The sequence below is a fragment of the Alosa pseudoharengus genome, unplaced genomic scaffold (genome assembly GCF_046254945.1).
Source record: "Alosa pseudoharengus isolate Yale_2024_CS ecotype anadromous, Long Island Sound unplaced genomic scaffold, YU_APseudo_1.1 YU_APseudo_1.1_scf_28, whole genome shotgun sequence".
Classification (NCBI taxonomy): Eukaryota; Metazoa; Chordata; class Actinopteri; order Clupeiformes; family Clupeidae; genus Alosa; species Alosa pseudoharengus.
In genome coordinates this window covers 1,307,255-1,324,949 of record NW_027468709.1, presented here as the reverse complement: position 1 = coordinate 1,324,949, position 17,695 = coordinate 1,307,255, and the positions used below count along the sequence as shown (strand labels likewise).

At 40.9% G+C, this 17,695-nt stretch overlaps 1 protein-coding gene across 1 annotated transcript in view; it reads left to right on the top strand.

The window, feature by feature from the left end:
- LOC143099421 (E3 ubiquitin-protein ligase rnf213-alpha-like) overlaps positions 1-17,695 on the top strand; it is a 351,714-nt gene that overhangs the window by 114,243 nt on the left and 219,776 nt on the right. The window contains exons 11-12 of the mRNA XM_076262416.1: positions 10,432-10,618; positions 10,766-10,824. Of these exons, the coding sequence (XP_076118531.1) occupies positions 10,432-10,618; positions 10,766-10,824 (246 nt within the window). The remainder of the gene's footprint in view (positions 1-10,431; positions 10,619-10,765; positions 10,825-17,695) is intronic.

The window sequence follows — 17,695 nt, the reverse complement described above, 5'->3', positions numbered from 1 at the left end:
TAGCTAAGCATTTTGCCGCATTACTGAAATTAGATGATATTACATTTCCCTACCTGTTGGGCAACAGCAATGTAATCGTTACACCTTCATAGGGGAGGACTGGACTGGAATTCTGATCCTGTGAAAACAGATACAAACACACACATGGGTATATTGTGATAAAGACATGTTTGAAGAGCTTCAAAGGAAAATTGTGATGCTATTTTGCAACAGGCCCGACACTATCTAAGGAATTTATAACGTTACCGGAGATAGAGGATAGTATTCTAACGTATCTGAAAGTTATCCTAATCGTGTAGAGCTAGCATTAGTTGTAATTTTAGTATCTTATGCTGCCAACATCATTCGTTAGCGAGACCACAAGCCAGTGAACATTCACCAATATCAAAATGTATTTATTGCATATTGGAACATACACTCTATGTATTGTGTAGGACACAAAACTTGTCACGTACAAATAATAGTATTTGGCAAACTGCTTAGCATATGCAGCAAGGACGCTATCGCTAGGTTGGTAACGTTAGCAATGGCGGTCGAACGAAGTCAATTTACCGCGATCTACAGCTGACAAACATTACCTAGTGGCTCGAGAGCTAATTCTACAATATCTCCTTTGCTTAATCAAAATTATGAATTATGTTTAACAGATGTTTACTTACCAGTCAAGAAGAAATGTCGAAAGTTCAGAATCAAACTGCATCTCCTTGCTATCCAAGCTGTCTCCATCGGTGGAAAGCACTCCCTAGATTAACGTGTATTTGCTTGTTTCCCATCTGATATTCTTTTCGCCTCAGATCGAGTTTTTTTTAGCTGGAGGCGATGGAGGTCTCTTCCTAGAACTTTCGGCCATTCTCGCAGTACACTTCACTGTAGAACTTGAACTCCGTGGGGGAGGGGAGGAGCAGGAGGGGGTGGGAGCAGAGCGTGCATTGTCTCTTTCTCGACTGCTCTGGGCTGCACTGAAGACGGTTTGGCCGGTATGTTACTCCCTGTCGCCACGTCAGACATAAACTGGTATTGCAAGACTGGACGACCCGGGGCTAGTCGGTTAGCACGCTAATTCTGGAGGAGATCTCTGCAATGCTATGCATATTCTTCGATTAGAAAATGTCAGTAGTGTTATTTCTTCACATTCTATTGATATGTATTGTTGATTTTTGAATGCATTACACTTCAAAAGTTCATAAAAAAGACACATTGTGCCTTTAAGATTTGCCGACTGTTTCCCGAAACCATCGTATCTTAAGAGCATTGTGAAAACACTCGCAGGGCAATATTTTGCACCCTGGCGCATGGCGTAAAACTCATTTTCCACCCGGGGCAAAGTGTATTTTCTTATTTTGCACATTTATTTTTTAAACAATGCGCCCAGGGGTGTGGCAATTAACAACTTAGGGAGTGGCTTAGCGCATTGTCTAAAAATCGCTGTTGTACACCAGGGCCCAGTTTCCTGAAAACGACGGAGCCACGCTCTTACAAGGGTTTTTTTCTACGATTCATCTTACGATCGTTCGTTTGGTTTTTCCAACTGTTTCCCGAACATGCTGGTAGCGGTGAACGCGCATGCACTGCTCTTAACCCTCTAGGCGCCACGGTCGAGTTTACTCGACAAGATGCGGTACTGAATAAAACGGCCGATTTAGTCAAATAGGGTGTCATATTTCGTTCGACCTCCACTCCACTAGATGGCAGACATGTCATACGTCATCCCCGAGTCCAAAAAAGGTTATGCTTTAAACAAAACTTTCTAGCTACAGCGCATTGAATCAGTGCGTGCAATACCGGAGCTAGTGTGCGTGTGAGCCACTTTATCAGAGCGATATTGTCAACGTCAGCGAGTATTTGCATTAGATTATCGTCTAATGGCATCAAAAAAGTTTACCCGAAATGAAGTGTTGGGTCTTCTATTCGCGGACCTTGATTCTGAAGGGGAATATCTGCCTTCAGAAAATGACGGTGATTCGTTTAGTGAGGCTTCAGATGCGTCCCTGCCTTGCAATGATGCAGCTGGACAAAGTGAGAGTTTAGCTTACATCAAGCACAAACGTTGAATCGTTTGCCCAATGTCAGTGGTGGAAATAATGTTTCACGGGGTTGGAGTGTTCATCGGGAAGTTAGCAGGGTGTTAGTGGTGTGGCGAACGAGGCTGGAGGTAATGTCCATGTAGCGCTAGCTTCTGTCTTCTGACCGTGTGCTTCTCCGCAATCGCGGCGACAGTAACGTGGTGGAGCCTTTGTCTAATGCCACTGGGTATGTTAGACGAGGTCGAAGTGCTCATAGGATAGTTAGGGGGGAACGTAGAGGCAGTGTGGGGAGTCGCAATGAGAATGACAGTAGGCCTAGTCCGAGCTGCGCAAATTCTCTCCACTCGGCGCGCTCGCAGCAGGAGCAGAGGTGGTGACACGGGGCAGGGGAGCCATTAGGCTATGCATAGTCTATCACAAGATGATGGGAATGCCGGCCCTGTATGGATAGGGATAGGGAGTCATTATCTCTACAGCAAAAGGCCTGCTACATAAAAAAAGTCAGCCATTTATTAGTAATGATTTACACTGTTGATTTGCTACCTATTTCCCTGACCATTTAGGACATACACTAGGCCTATGTGTTTTTTTTTTGTGTCTTCATGTCCTTGTGATGTGTGTGTCTTTGTCAGCTAAGAAAAAAACAAACAAAAAAACATCAACAAAAACAACAAAAAGAAAAAAAATACTAATATTGTCTCTTGTCTTGTCTCGTCATCTCACTCCTGATCTGTGCCTTGCCGTGGCAAGTGAGCTTTTGAACTAAACGGGTCTTGTCTACTTGTGTTTGTGTGTCATCTGAATAATATATATGTGCCCCATACATAGAATCATAGTGCCTACTGTATGTAGTAAATGGAAAATCTCTACAGCAAAAGGCCAGCCTACCGCTACATGCATTTGGTTTGTTTCTGCCATTTATTAGTAATGATTTATACAGTTTGTTTACTACTTACTATTTACCTGAGCATTCAGTATTGTGCAATATAGCATACAGAAGGTGAGGGACATTTTGGGGGAAAATAAGTGGTGCATTTTATCATTCAAACATGCAACTTTTCATGAAAATTCTATAATCCAAGATGGCCGCCACCATATGACGTCATAATATGCAAATTAGATATAAACATTTAATCTCTACATAAACTTTGGGTCATCCTTAATAGTTCTCTAATTTACAGAAAGTCTCTATCTCTTATCACTTTTAAGATATAGCCTTTTGAAATAAAAATGTCAAAATCGAACGTTTCGAAAAAAAACCTCTGGCGCCTAAAGGGTTAAGATGCTCTTAAGGGGAGCTGTCCATGTTAATAGTTCTGAAATATCCTCTAATTTGATGGTGATGTCAGGTGACTGCATAGGCCCACCGATTAAAATTTGGATCTACACATTAATTTACATCAATACGAAAATAGAAAAACTTGTAATGTAGCATGTAAGCATCCCAAGTAGGCTATGTACCACACAGAGACATAAATAATAATTATTTAAGATTAGATTGTTGCACCGTTTATGTCTGTGTCACTTAAGAAGACATTTGAAGATAAGAAAGAGGTCAGTAAGAAAGTGAGTAAATGTGTAGGCTTAAATAACATATAAGCCTAGGCTTAGATTATGGCGCAGCACAGACTAAACCACATGTTCCTTTCTCTGCTTTTACCTCATTTTGCTAATAAAAATATAGCCTTCACTTAGCAAAGATAGGCTAATGGCAAACTATTCTGGCAACGTCACGTTTCATAATTTGATTGCATTTTTGTCAAATTATTATGACCATTAAATGTATGCTATTTTGCACGCTACAATCTGAAGTAAACACAATCAAGAATGGGAACATAGTTGGATAATGTATACTAAGTTGTAATTCCTCTGTATGTCCTGTTGGTGACCTCAGTGAGAAGTACCTGTTAAGACGCTCTAAGCCGGTAACGAAAACTAAATTAAAATAAACATAATTTGAATGTGACAATGTTGCAACGAGCGTTCCAGTTCTTTTGGATGAACTGCAGTTGTAGTTGTAATTGTAATTGGAGCAAGCCCACTATTGTTCTTCTTAAGTTTACTTTATTTATTTATTTATTTATTAGTGGGTTTGATCCAGCAAGACCACAGCATGCTTAAGTGTACTTATATCTTCTTTTTCACCCACTTTTGAGCTATCGACGCGGTTCAAACTCCAAAAATTCAGGCCCGAACCGGTGTAGTGCGCGTGTTACTTTCGTGTCGCTGGTCCTTGTCGTTTTCGCGTTATTCCCGTTTTTCGGCGTTTTTTGGGCCCATTGAAATGAATGGCGGAATGTTCAAGGATTCTAATTCCGATTGTGACATCACAGCTCTAATTGTTTAAGCTTGCACCTGGCAGAGTTCTAAGCCACCTGGCAGAGCTCTAATGGGCTGGGCTGGGCTGTCTGTGTATATGAAGGTGTGTGCATGTAACTTTTGACCCGTATGTCCGATTTTCATAAATGAGGTACCGTCGGAATCCTTGGATGAGGCCGAGTTCCATGCCCCTGATCAAACCCACTCTTGCAGTTCCTCGGAACCGCAATTCTAGTTATTCCTGTTCACCCACTTTTTGTACTCACTACTGCTCCTAGACCGTTTAAGCTATCGACGCGGTTCAAACTCCAAAAAATCAGGCCCGAACCGGTGTAGTGCGCGTGTTACTTTTGTGTCGCTGGTCCTTGTAGTTTTCGCGTTATTCCCGTTTTTCAGCGTTTTTTGGGCCCATTGAAATGAATGGCGGAATGTTCAAGGATTCTAATTCCGATTGTGACATCACAGCTCTAATTGTTTAAGCTTGCACCTGGAAGAGTTCTAAGCCACCTGGCAATGTCTAATGGGCTGGGCTGGGCTGTCTGTGTATAATGAAGGTGTGTGCATGTAACTTTTGACCCGTATGCCCGATTTTCATAAATGAAGTACCGTTGGAATCCTTGGATGAGGCCGAGTTCCATGCCCCTGATCAAACCCACTCTTGCAGTTCCTCGGAACCGCAATTCTAGTTTTTCACTATTATTGTTATTTCACTTTTTTGCTTTTTTGCTGTTTTTGAGGTGGTTAACATGGTCGAAAACTCTTGAAATTTGGCACACACGTCAGGTGTCACGCATCGCAGTTAGGTACAAGAGCTTGACCCCGGGCGTGGCCCAGGGACTCGGTAGTGCCCCCTTAGGTGACTGATCCCGTGGTTGGCAAACATTTTGAGGTGGTTAACATAATCGAAAAGTCTTGAAATTTGGCACACACATCAGGTGTCACACAAAGCAGCTAGGTAAAAAAGCTTGGCCCCGGGTATGGCCCAGAGACTCGTTAGCGCCCCCTTATGTCACTGTGACTTGTGGTTGGCATATAGTTTTAGATACACACACCAAATTTGGTGGGTGTGTGTAACTCCCAAAAACAAACAACTTTTGTATTAACATGCCATTAGCCACGCCCACAGGAAGTGAGGTAATTGGGATTTTGTGCATTGTGGACATGATCAATTTTAACATACTCCTCCTAGACAGTTGATCCGATTCATGTGAAAGTTGGTATACATGATGCCAATATGCTTCTGATTCTAAATTGTGAAGATTTTTTTGATATGTTGTAATTTGACGAAATGGCAAAACTCTGAATTTTAATACCCTTCCACATAAACAATAAATGTGTCTTAATTCACCATGCATGGCTTGAAATTTTTAAATTTCACAGGTCTTTGAATACCATGGGAGTGATGATATTGACATGCCCATAATGCATATTTGGCATAGCGCCACCACCTGGCAACAGAAAGAATGGCAATTACACTGATGTCATATGATCAATTTTAACATACTCCTCCTAGACGGTTTGTCAGATTCATTTGAAATTTGGCAAATATGATGCCAAGATGTTGCTGATGTTAAATTGTGAAGGGATTTTTGATATGTTGTAATATATTATGGTTTTAATATCTCACCACATAAACAGGAAATGTGTCATAAAGTCACAGTGCATTGAATGAATGATCTGAAACTTCTCAGGTTAATAGATATTATGATTATGATGATATCCAGACACCCAATGGGCCTGCCTGGCATAACGCCACCACCTGGCCAAGCAGGAAATGTGCCAGAAATGGACGATGCCTTAACTGATTAATCTGCAACTTTATAAAATATTGGATATTATTGTGATGATATTCACATGTGTAATTCACATGCCTAGCATAGTGCCACCATCTGGCCAAGCAGGAAATGTGCCAGAAATGCTCTATGCTTTGAATAAATGGTCTAAAACTTCTCAGGTTAATAGATATTATGATTATGATGATATCCAGACACCCAATGGGCCTGCCTGGCATAGCGCCACCACCTGGTCAAGCAGTAAATGTGGCAGAAATAGACAATGCCTTGAGTGATTGATCTGTAACTTTACAACATATTGGATATCATTATTGTAATGATATTCACATGTGTAATTCACATGCCTAGCATAGCGCCACCATCTGGCCAAGCAGGAAATGTGCAAGAAATGCTCTATACTTTGAATAAATGGTCTGAAACTTCTCAGGTTAATAGATATTATAATTATGATGATATCCAGACACCCAATGGGCCTGCCTGGCATAGCGCCACCACCTGGCCAAGCAGGAAAATGTGCCAGAAAATAAAATGCCAAAACAAATAGCACACGCATCAAATATGTACATTTCACAAATGCACCATGTTGGTGCTTTGTTGGATTCCGACATGTCACGGGTTGTGGCCCGCAGGTGCTCGGGCCCGCCATTGCCGCTTGCGGCTATATTTTTGAGTATTATTATTGTTATTCTACTTTTTTGCTGTCCTGTTTTTGAGGTGGTTAACATGGTCGAAAACTCTTGAAATTTGGCACACACGTCAGGTGTCACATATCGCAGTTAGGTACAAGAGCTTCTTGACCCTGGGCATGGCCCAGGGACTCGCTAGCGCCCCCTTAGGTGACTGATCCCATGGTTGGCAAATATTTTGAGGTGGTTAACATAATCGAAAAGTCTTGAAATTTGGCACACACATCAGGTGTCATACAAAGCAGCTAGGTAAAAAAGCTTGGCCCCGGGTATGGCCCAGAGACTCGCTAGCGCCCCCTTACGCCCCCTTAGATGACTGATCCCGTGGTGGGCATATACTTTCAGCTACACACACCAAATTTGGTAGGTGTCTGTATCTCCCCAAGATGAACGACTTTCGTATGTACAATGCATTAGCCACGCCCAACAGGAAGTGAGGTATTTGGGATTTTGTGCAGACTAATATGTGATGAAATATGTGATGAATCATGATGCCAAAAGAGGTGCTTCCCATGGGTGAAAACGCATGAAATTTGTCACACATATCAAGTGATACAGTGAATAGACAGGGATAAAAGTTTGGCACCGGGCGTTGCCCAGGAACTCCATAGCGCCCCCTTATGTCACTGTGACTTATGGTTGGCATATAGTTTTAGATACACACACCAAATTTGGTGGGTGTATGTAACTCCCAAAGACAAACAGCTTTTGTATTACCATGCCATTAGCCACGCCCACAGGACGTGAGGTAATTGAGATTTTGTGCGTTGTGGACATGATCAATTTTAACATACTCCTCCTAGACGGTTGATCCGATTCATGTCAACGTTGGTATACATGACGCCGCGATTTTCCTGATTATAAATTGTGAAGCTTTTTTTTGATATGTTGTAATTTGACGAAATGGCAAAATTATTAATTTTAATACCCTTCCACACAAAAAATAAATGTGTCATAATTCACCATGCATTCCTTGAAATGTTTTAAATTTCACAGGTCATTGAAGACCATGTTAATGATAATATTCACATGCCCATAATGCATGTTTGGCATAGCGCCACCAACTGGCAACAGAAAGAATGACAATTACACTGATGTCATATGATCAATTTGAACATACTCCTCCTAGACGGTTTGTCAGATTCATTTGAAATTTGGCAAATATGCCAAGATGTCGCTGATGTTAAATTGTGAAGGGATTTTTGATAAGTTGTATATTTGATATGATTTTAATATCTCACCACATAAACAGGAAATGTGTTATAAATCACAGTGCATTGAATGAATGGTCTGAAACTTCTCAGGTTAATATCATGATTATGATGATATCCAGACACCCAATGGGCCTGCCTGACATAGCGCCACCACCTGGCCAAGCAGGAAATGTGCCAGAAATGGACAATGCTTTAAGTGGTTGATCTGAAACTTTATAAAATATCGGATATCATTATTGTGATAATATTCACATTCGCAATTAACAGGCCTAGCATAGCGCCACCATCTGGCCAAGCAGGAAATGTGCCAGAAATGCTCTATGCTTTAAATAAATGGTCTGAAACTTCTCATGTTAATAGATATTATAATTATGATGATATCCAGACACCCAATGGGCCTGCCTGGCATAGCGCCACCACCTGGTCAAGCAGGAAATGTGCCAAAAAATGGACAATGCCTTAAGTGATTGATCTGAAAGTTTACAAAAAATGTGGATATCATTATTGTGACGATATTCACATGTGTAATTTCCATGCCTAACATACCGCCACCATCTGGCCAACCAAAAAGTGTATCAGAAATGTTCTTTGCTTAAAATGAATGGTCTGAAATTTCTCAGGTTAATATTATGATTATGATGACACCCAATGGGCCTGCCTTGCATTGCGCCCCCACCTGGCCAAGCAAGTACATGTGGCAGAAAATAAAATACAAAAACAAATAGCACACGCATCAAATATGTACCTTTCACAAATGCACCACGTCGGTGCTTTGTTGGATTCCGACATGTCACGGCCATTGCCGCTTGCGGCTATATTTTAAATTGCTTTACAATTACCGTCGGGCCTATAGGCCTTTCGCCTAGCTTGCCTCAGCTTCGGTCACATCCTTTAAAATCGCATCTTTTTCTCTCTCTCGTGAGCATTTAATCTGCTGCCAGCTTGTGACTCCACATCGCCCAAAAAGTTTCATTGCATTGCATTTACGTCCTTCGGATGAGACGTTAAACTGAGGTCCTGACTCACTGTGGTCATTAAAGATCCCATGGCACTTATCGCTAAGAGTAGGGGGTTCCCCGGTGTCCTGGCTAAATTCCCAACCTGGCTCATTCAATCTGGCCCCCTAATCATCCCCCACTGTAATTGGCTCATTCACTCCCTCACTTTCCACCTCAAGCTGGTGTGTGGTGAGCGTTCTGGCGCATAATGGCTGCCGTGCATCACCCAGGTGGGTGCTACACATTGGTGGTGGTTACTAGTGAGGTCCCCCCATCCATGTGTTGTAAAGCGACCTTGGGTACCATGAAAGGCGCTATATAAGTTGAAGGTATTAATTTTATTATTATTATTATTATTGCATTCTCCACATTTTTAGCTAAATTTTCATGTACCACATCAGCATTTTTGTTCAGTGAATCTTTTGTAAATTGCTTTACAATTACCATCGGGCCTATAGGCCTATCGCCTGGCTTGCTTCGGTCACGTCCTTTTAAAACCGCATCTTTTTCTCTCCCTCTTCTGAGCATTTAATCTGCTGCCAGCTTGTGACTCCACATCGCCCAAAAAGCTTCATTGCTTTGCATTCTCCACATTTTAGCTAAATTTCAGTGTACCACATGGCATTTTCTTTCAGTGAATCTTTTGCTTTACAATTACCTTCCGGCCCTCCTCTTGGCTGCCTTCACTCCTTCGTCTTCATTAACATGAATCTTTTTGGCCTCAATAGTCCAGTTACATAGTCTCTGTTTTTGGTTTTGGATTTTGTGAAATACATTTCTAAATAAATGTGACTTATAGTCCGGTGCGACTTATATGTTTTTCCCTGTTCATGACGCATTTTTTGACTGATGCGACTTATACTCCGGATCGACTTATAGTCCGGAAAATACGGTAAAATACGGTAACTGTAACTGAATTATATTGGATATTTGGATACGTGTGTGTTTGTGTGTGTGTGTGTGTGTGTGTGTGTGTGTGTGTGTGTGCGTGCTCGACCCGCAGTACCGTGCGTGAACATCGCATCGCTTGAATTAGGCTATGCATGTACGTTTGAGACATGTCCACAAACTGACTGTTAGTGGACTAAGACTGGCAGGGCTACCAAAAGGAAAGTCTAAACAGCTGGCAAAATTCTGCTCCATATCAGCTGTGATAGACAGTCTTGCTGTGTGGCGTAAGCGATGCTTTATGTACCCTTGAATGTCAAAGCTGTGTCATCTCTGAGAATATTTGAATCCTTTCTGTTAGAAATTGTATTGGCGGATTCAAATAAAGAAATCAAATGTGTGTGTGTGTGTGTGTTCGTGTGTGTTCGTGTGTGTTCGTGTGTGTGTGGATGTATGGTTAGATACATGTATATATAACCCATGTCAAATTATTTTCACATCTCTTTTAGTGAACTTTTATACATGGTACAAAAGCATCAAGAACAGCTTGGCCAACATCCTACTTTTGCAGAAACTGTGCTCTTTGACATGTTCTCTGTGACGACTGGATATTATCATTTATTGGAACACCTGTGCCTTGAACCAAAAGTGCTTTTGATTAAAACTCTTGAATGGATACAAACATATCCCATTGAGGTGATTGCTAACATAATCAAATTGCTTTGTCAAATATTCATTTTACACTCAGTCAATATTCATATTTTTGTGTAAAATGAGTATCTGTACATGTTCAGAAGATGTATCAAATAGCATAATTCTATTATTATCTCCCTCTGTCTTCAGAAACTGAAATGGGTGATATCGACTGTTGCTAAAGTGCTGAAGGACTCACTCAAATCAAGGTAATTTTTTGTTTAAATGTTTAAATGTTCTTTTTTAAATTTATTTTTATTAGGGCCCGAGCACCGAAGGGCGCAAGGCCCTATTGTTTTTGTAAGGATTATTATTATTATTATTAGGGCCCGAGCACCGAAAGGCGCAAGGCCCTATTGTGTTTGTAAGGATTATTAGGGCCCGAGCACCGAAGGGCGCAAGGCCCTATTGTTTTTGTAAGGATTATTATTAGGGCCCGAGCACCGAAGGGCGCAAGGCCCTATTGTTTTTGTAAGGATTATTATTATTATTATTATTATTGAGTATTATTATTGTTATTCTACTTTTTTGCTTTCCTGTTTTTGAGGTGGTTAACATGGTCGAAAACTCTTGAAATTTGGCACACACGTCAGGTGTCACACATCGCAGTTAGGTACAAGAGCTTGACCCCGGCGTGGCCCAGGGACTCGCTAGCGCCCCCTTAGGTGACTGATCCCGTGGTTGGCAAATATTTTGAGGTGGTTAACATAATCAGGAAATGTGTCATAAATCACAGTGCATTGAATGAATGGTCTGAAACTTCTCAGGTTAATAGATATCATGATTATGATGATATCCAGACACCCAATGGGCCTGCCTGGCATAGCGCCACCACCTGGTCAAGCAGGAAATGTGCCAGAAATGGACAATGCCTTAAGTGATTGATCTGAAACTTTATAAAATATCAGATATCATTATTGTGATGATATTCACATTCGTAATTCACAGGCCTAGCACAGCGCCACCATCTGGCCAAGCAGGAAATGTGCCAGAAATGCTCTATGCTTTGAATAAATGGTCTGAAACTTCTAATGTTAATAGATATTATAATTATGATGGTATCCAGACACCCAATGGGCCTGCCTGGCATAGCGCCACCACCTGGTCAAGCAGGAAATGTGCCAGAAAATGGACAATGCCTTAAGTGATTGATCTGAAAGTTTACAAAAAATTTGGATATCATTATTGTGATGATATTCACATGTGTAATTTCCATGCCTAACATAGCGCCACCATCTGGCCAACCAAAAAGTGTATCAGAAATGTTCTTTGCTTAAAATGAATGGTCTGAAATTTCTCAGGTTAATATATACTATGATTATGATGACACCCAATGCATTGCGCCCCACCTGGCCAAGCAAGTACATGTGGCAGAAAATAAAATACAAAAACAAGTAGCACACGCATCAAATATGTACATTTCACAAATGCACCACGTCGGTGCTTTGTTGGATTCCGACATGTCACGGGTTGTGGCCCGCAGGTGCTCGGGCCCGCCATTGCCGCTTGCGGCTATATTTATTAGGGCCCGAGCACCGAAGGGCGCAAGGCCCTATTGTTTTTGTAAGGATTATTATTATTATTATTATTATTGAGTATTATTGTTATTCTACTTTTTTGCTTTCCTGTTTTTGAGGTGGTTAACATGGTCGAAAACTCTTGAAATTTGGCACACACGTCAGGTGTCACACATCGCAGTTAGGTACAAGAGCTTGACCCAGGGCGTGGCCCAGGGACTCGCTAGCGCCCCCTTAGGTGACTGATCCCGTGGTTGGCAAATATTTTGAGGTGGTTAACATAATCGAAAAGTCTTGAAATTTGGCACACACATCTAGTGATACAGTGAATAGACAGGGATAAAAGCTTGGCACTGGGCGTTGCCCAGCAACTCCATAGCGCCCCCTTATGTCACTGTGACTTGTGGTTGGCATATAGTTTTAGATACACACACCAAATTTGGTGGGTGTATGTAACTCCCAAAAACAAACAACTTCTGTATTAACATGCCATTAGCCACACCCACAGGAAGTGAGGTAATTGAGATTTTGTGCGTTGTGGACATGATCAATTTTAACGTACTCCTCCTAGACGGTTGATCCAATTCATGTCAAAGTTGGTATACATGACGCCGAGATGTTCCTGATGATAAATTGTGAAGCGTTTTTTTGATATGTTGTAATTTGACAAAATGGCGAAATTATTAATTTTAATACCCTTCCACATAAACAATAAATGTGTCATAATTCACCATGCATGGCTTGAAATGTTTTAAATTTCACAGGTCATTAAAGACCATGTTAATGATAATATTCACATGCCCATAATGCATGTTTGGCATAGCGCCACCACCTGGCAACAGAAAGAATGACAATTATACTGATTTCACATGATCAATTTCAACATATTCCTCCTAGACGGTTTGTCAGATTCATTTGAAATGTGGCGAATATTATGCCAAGATGTCGCTGATGTTAAATTGTGAAGGGATTTTTGATAACTTATATATTTTATATGATTTTAATATCTCACCACATAAACAGGAAATGTGTCATAAATCACAGTGCATTGAATGAATGATCTGAAACTTCTCAGGTTAATAGATATCATGATTATGATGATATCCAGACACCCAATGGGCCTTCCTGACATAGCGCCACCACCTGGCCAAGCAGGAAATGTGCCAGAAATGGACAATGCCTTAAGTGATTGATCTGAAACTTTATAAAATATCAGACATCATTATTGTGATGATATTCACATTCGTAATTCACAGGCCTAGCATAGCGCCACCATCTGGCCAAGCAGGAAATGTGCCAGAAATGCTCTATGCTTCGAATAAATGGTCTGACACTTCTCATGGTAATAGATATTATAATTATGATGATATCCAGACACCCAATGAGCCTGCCTGGCATAGCGCCACCACCTGGTCAAGCAGGAAATGTGCCAGAAAATGGACAATGCCTTAAGTGATTGATCTGTTTACAAAAAATGTGGATATCATTATTGTGACGATATTCACATGTGTAATTTCCATGCCTAACATACCGCCACCATCTGGCCAACCAAAAAGTGTATCAGAAATGTTCTTTGCTTAAAATGAATGGTCTGAAATTTCTCAGGTTAATATATATTATGATTATGATGACACCCAATGGGCCTGCCTTGCATTTCGCCCCCACCTGGCCAAGCAAGTACATGTGGCAGAAAATAAAATTCAAAAACAAATAGCACACGCATCAAATATGTACATTTCACAAACGCACCACGTCGGTGCTTTGTTGGATTCCGACATGTCACGGGTTGCGGCCCGCAGGTGCTCGGGCCCGCCATTGCCGCTTGCGGCTATATTTATTATTATTAGGGCCCGAGCACCGAAGGGCGCAAGGCCCTATTGTTTTTGTAAGGATTATTATTATTATTATTATTATTATTATTATTATTATTATTATTAGGGCCCGAGCACCGAAGGGCGCAAGGCCCTATTGTTTTTGTAAGGATTATTATTATTATTATTATTATTGAGTATTATTATTGTTATTCTACTTTTTTGCTTTCCTGTTTTTGAGGTGGTTAACATGGTCGAAAAGTCTTGAAATTTGGCACACACGTCAGGTGTCACGCAACGCAGGTAGGTACAAGAGCTTGACCCCGGGCGTGGCCCAGGGACTCGCTAGCGCCCCCTTAGGTGACTGATCCCGTGGTTGACATATATTTTGAGGTGGTTAACATGGTTGAAAAGTCTTGAAATTTGACACAAACATCAGGTGTCACACAAAGCAGCTAGGTAAAAAAGCTTGGCCCCGGGTATGGCCCAGAGACTCGATAGCGCCCCCTTACGTCACTGTGACTTGTGGTTGGCATATAGTTTTAGATACACACACCAAATTTGGGGGGTGTATGTAACTCCCAAAAATAAAACAACTTTTGTATTAACATGCCATTAGCCACGCCCACAGGAAGTGAGGTAATTGAGAATTTGTGCGTTGTGGACATGATCAATTTTAACATACTCCTCCTACACGGTTGATCCGATTCATGTCAAAGTTGGTATACATGACGCCGAGATGTTCCTGATTCTAAATTGTGAAGCCTTTTTTTGATATGTTGTAATTTGACAAAATGGCGAAATTGTTAATTTTAATACCGTTCCACACAAACAATAAATGTGTCATAATTCACCATGCATGGCTTGAAATGTTTTACATTTCACAGGTCATTAAAAACCATGTTAATGATAATATTCACATGCCCATAATGCATGTTTGGCATAGCGCCACCAACTGGCAACAGAAAGAATGGCAATTATGCTGATTTCACATGATCAATTTGAACATACTCCTCCTAGACGGTTTGTCAGATTCATTTGAAATTTGGCAAACATTATGCCAAGATGTCGCTGATGTTAAATTGTGAAGGGATTTTTGAATGTTGTAATATATTTGATATGATTTTAATATCTCACCACATAAACAGGAAATGTGTCACAAATCACAATGCATTGAATGAATGGTCTGAAACTTCTCAGGTTAATAGATATCATGATTATGATGATATCCAGACACCCAATGGGCTTGCCTGGCATAGCGCCACCACCTGGCCAAGAAGGAAATGTGCCAGAAATGGAAAATGCCTTAAGTGATTGATCTGAAACTTTATAAAATATTGGATATCATTATTGTGATGATATTCACATGTGTAATTCACAGGCCTAGCATAGCGCCACCCTCTGGCCAAGCAGGAAATGTGCCAGAAATGCTCTATGCTTTGAATAAATGGTCTGAAACTTCTCAGGTTAATAGATATTATGATTATGATGATATCCAGACACCCAATGGGCCTGCCTGGCATAGCGCCACCACCTGGTCAAGCAGGAAATGTGCCAGGAATGGACAATGCCTTAAGTGATTGATCTGAAAGTGTACAAACATTTTGGATATCATTATTGTGATTATATTCACATGTGTAATTTCAATGCCTAACATAGCGCCACCATCTGGCCAACCAAAAACTGTATCAGAAATGTTCTTTGCTTAAAATGAATTGTCTGAAATTTCTCAGGTTAATATGATTATGATGACACCCAATGGGCCTACCTTGCATTACGCCCCCACCTGGCCAAGCGAGTAAATGTGGCAGAAAATAAAATACAAAAGCAAATAGCCCACGCATCAAATATGTAAATTTCACACACGCACCACGTCGGTGCTTTGTTGGATTCCGACATGTCACGGGTTGCGGCCCGCAGGTGCTCGGGCCCGCCATTGCCGCTTGCGGCTATATTTAGGGCCCGAGCACCGAAGGGCGCAAGGCCCTATTGTTTTTGTAAGGATTATTATTATTATTATTATTATTATTGAGTATTATTATTGTTATTCTACTTTTTTGCTTTCCTGTTTTTGAGGTGGTTAACATGGTCGAAAACTCTTGAAATTTGGCACACACGTCAGGTGTCACACATCCCAGTTAGGTACAAGAGTTTGACCCCGGGCGTGGCCCAGGGACTCGCTAGCGCCCCCTTATTTGACTGATCCCGTGGTTGGCAAATATTTTGAGGTGGTTAACATAATCGAAAAGTCTTGAAATTTGGCACACACATCTAGTGATACAGTGAATAGACAGGGATAAAAGCTTGGCACTAGGCGTTGCCCAGCAACTCCATAGCGCCCCCTTATGTCACTGTGACTTGTGGTTGGCATATAGTTTTAGATACACACACCAAATTTGGTAGGTGTATGTAACTCCCAAAAACAAACAACTTTTGTATTAACATGCCATTAGCCACGCCCACAGGAAGTGAGGTCATTGAGATTTTGTGCGTTGTGGACATGATCAATTTTAACGTACTCCTCCTAGACGGTTGATCCAATTCATGTCAAAGTTGGTATACATGACGCCGAGATGTTCCTGATTATAAATTGTGAAGCATTTTTTTGATATGTTGTAATTTGACAAAATGGCGAAATTATTAATTTTAATACCCTTCCACATAAACAATAAATGTGTCATAATTAACCATGCATGGCTTGAAATGTTTTAAATTTCACAGGTCATGGAAGACCATGTTAATGATATTATTCACATGCCCATAATGCATGTTTGGCATAGCGCCACCAACTGGCAACAGAAAGAATGACAATTATACTGATGTCATATGATCAATTTGAACATACTCCTCCTAGACGGTTTGTCAGATTCATTTGAAATTTGGCAAACATTATGCCAAGATGTCGCTGATGTTAAATTGTGAAGGTATTTTTGAATGTTGTAATATATTTGATATGATTTTAATATCTCACCACATAAACAGGAAATGTGTCATAAATCACAGTGCATTGAATGAATGGTCTGAAACTTCTCAGGTTAATAGATATCATGATTATGATGATATCCAGACACCAAATGGGCCTGCCTGGCATAGCGCCACCACCTGGCCAAGCAGGAAATGTGCCAGAAATGGACAATGCCTTAAGTGATTGATCTGAAACTTTATAAAATATTGGATATCATTATTGTGATGATATTCACATGCGTAATTCACAGGCCTAGCATAGCGCCACCTTCTGGCCAAGCAGGAAATGTGCCAGAAATGCTCTATGCTTTGAATAAATGGTCTGAAACTTCTCAGGTTAATAGATATTATGATTATGATGATATCCAGACACCCAATGGGCCTGCCTGGCATAGCGCCACCACCTGGTCAAGCAGGAAATGTGCCAGAAATGGACAATGCCTTAAGTGATTGATCTGAAAGTGTACAAACATTTTGGATATCATTATTGTGATGATATTCACATGTGTAATTTCAATGCCTAACATAGCGCCACCATCTGGCCAACCAAAAAGTGTATCAGAAATGTTCTTTGCTTAAAATGAATGGTCTGAAATTTCTCAGGTTAATATATATTATGATTATGATGACACCCAATGGGCCTGCCTTGCATTGCGCCCCCACCTGGCCAAGCAAGTACATGTGGCAGAAAATAAAATACAAAAACAAGTATCACACGCATCAAATATGTACATTTCACAAACGCACCACATCGGTGCTTTGTTGGATTCCGACATGTCACGGGTTGC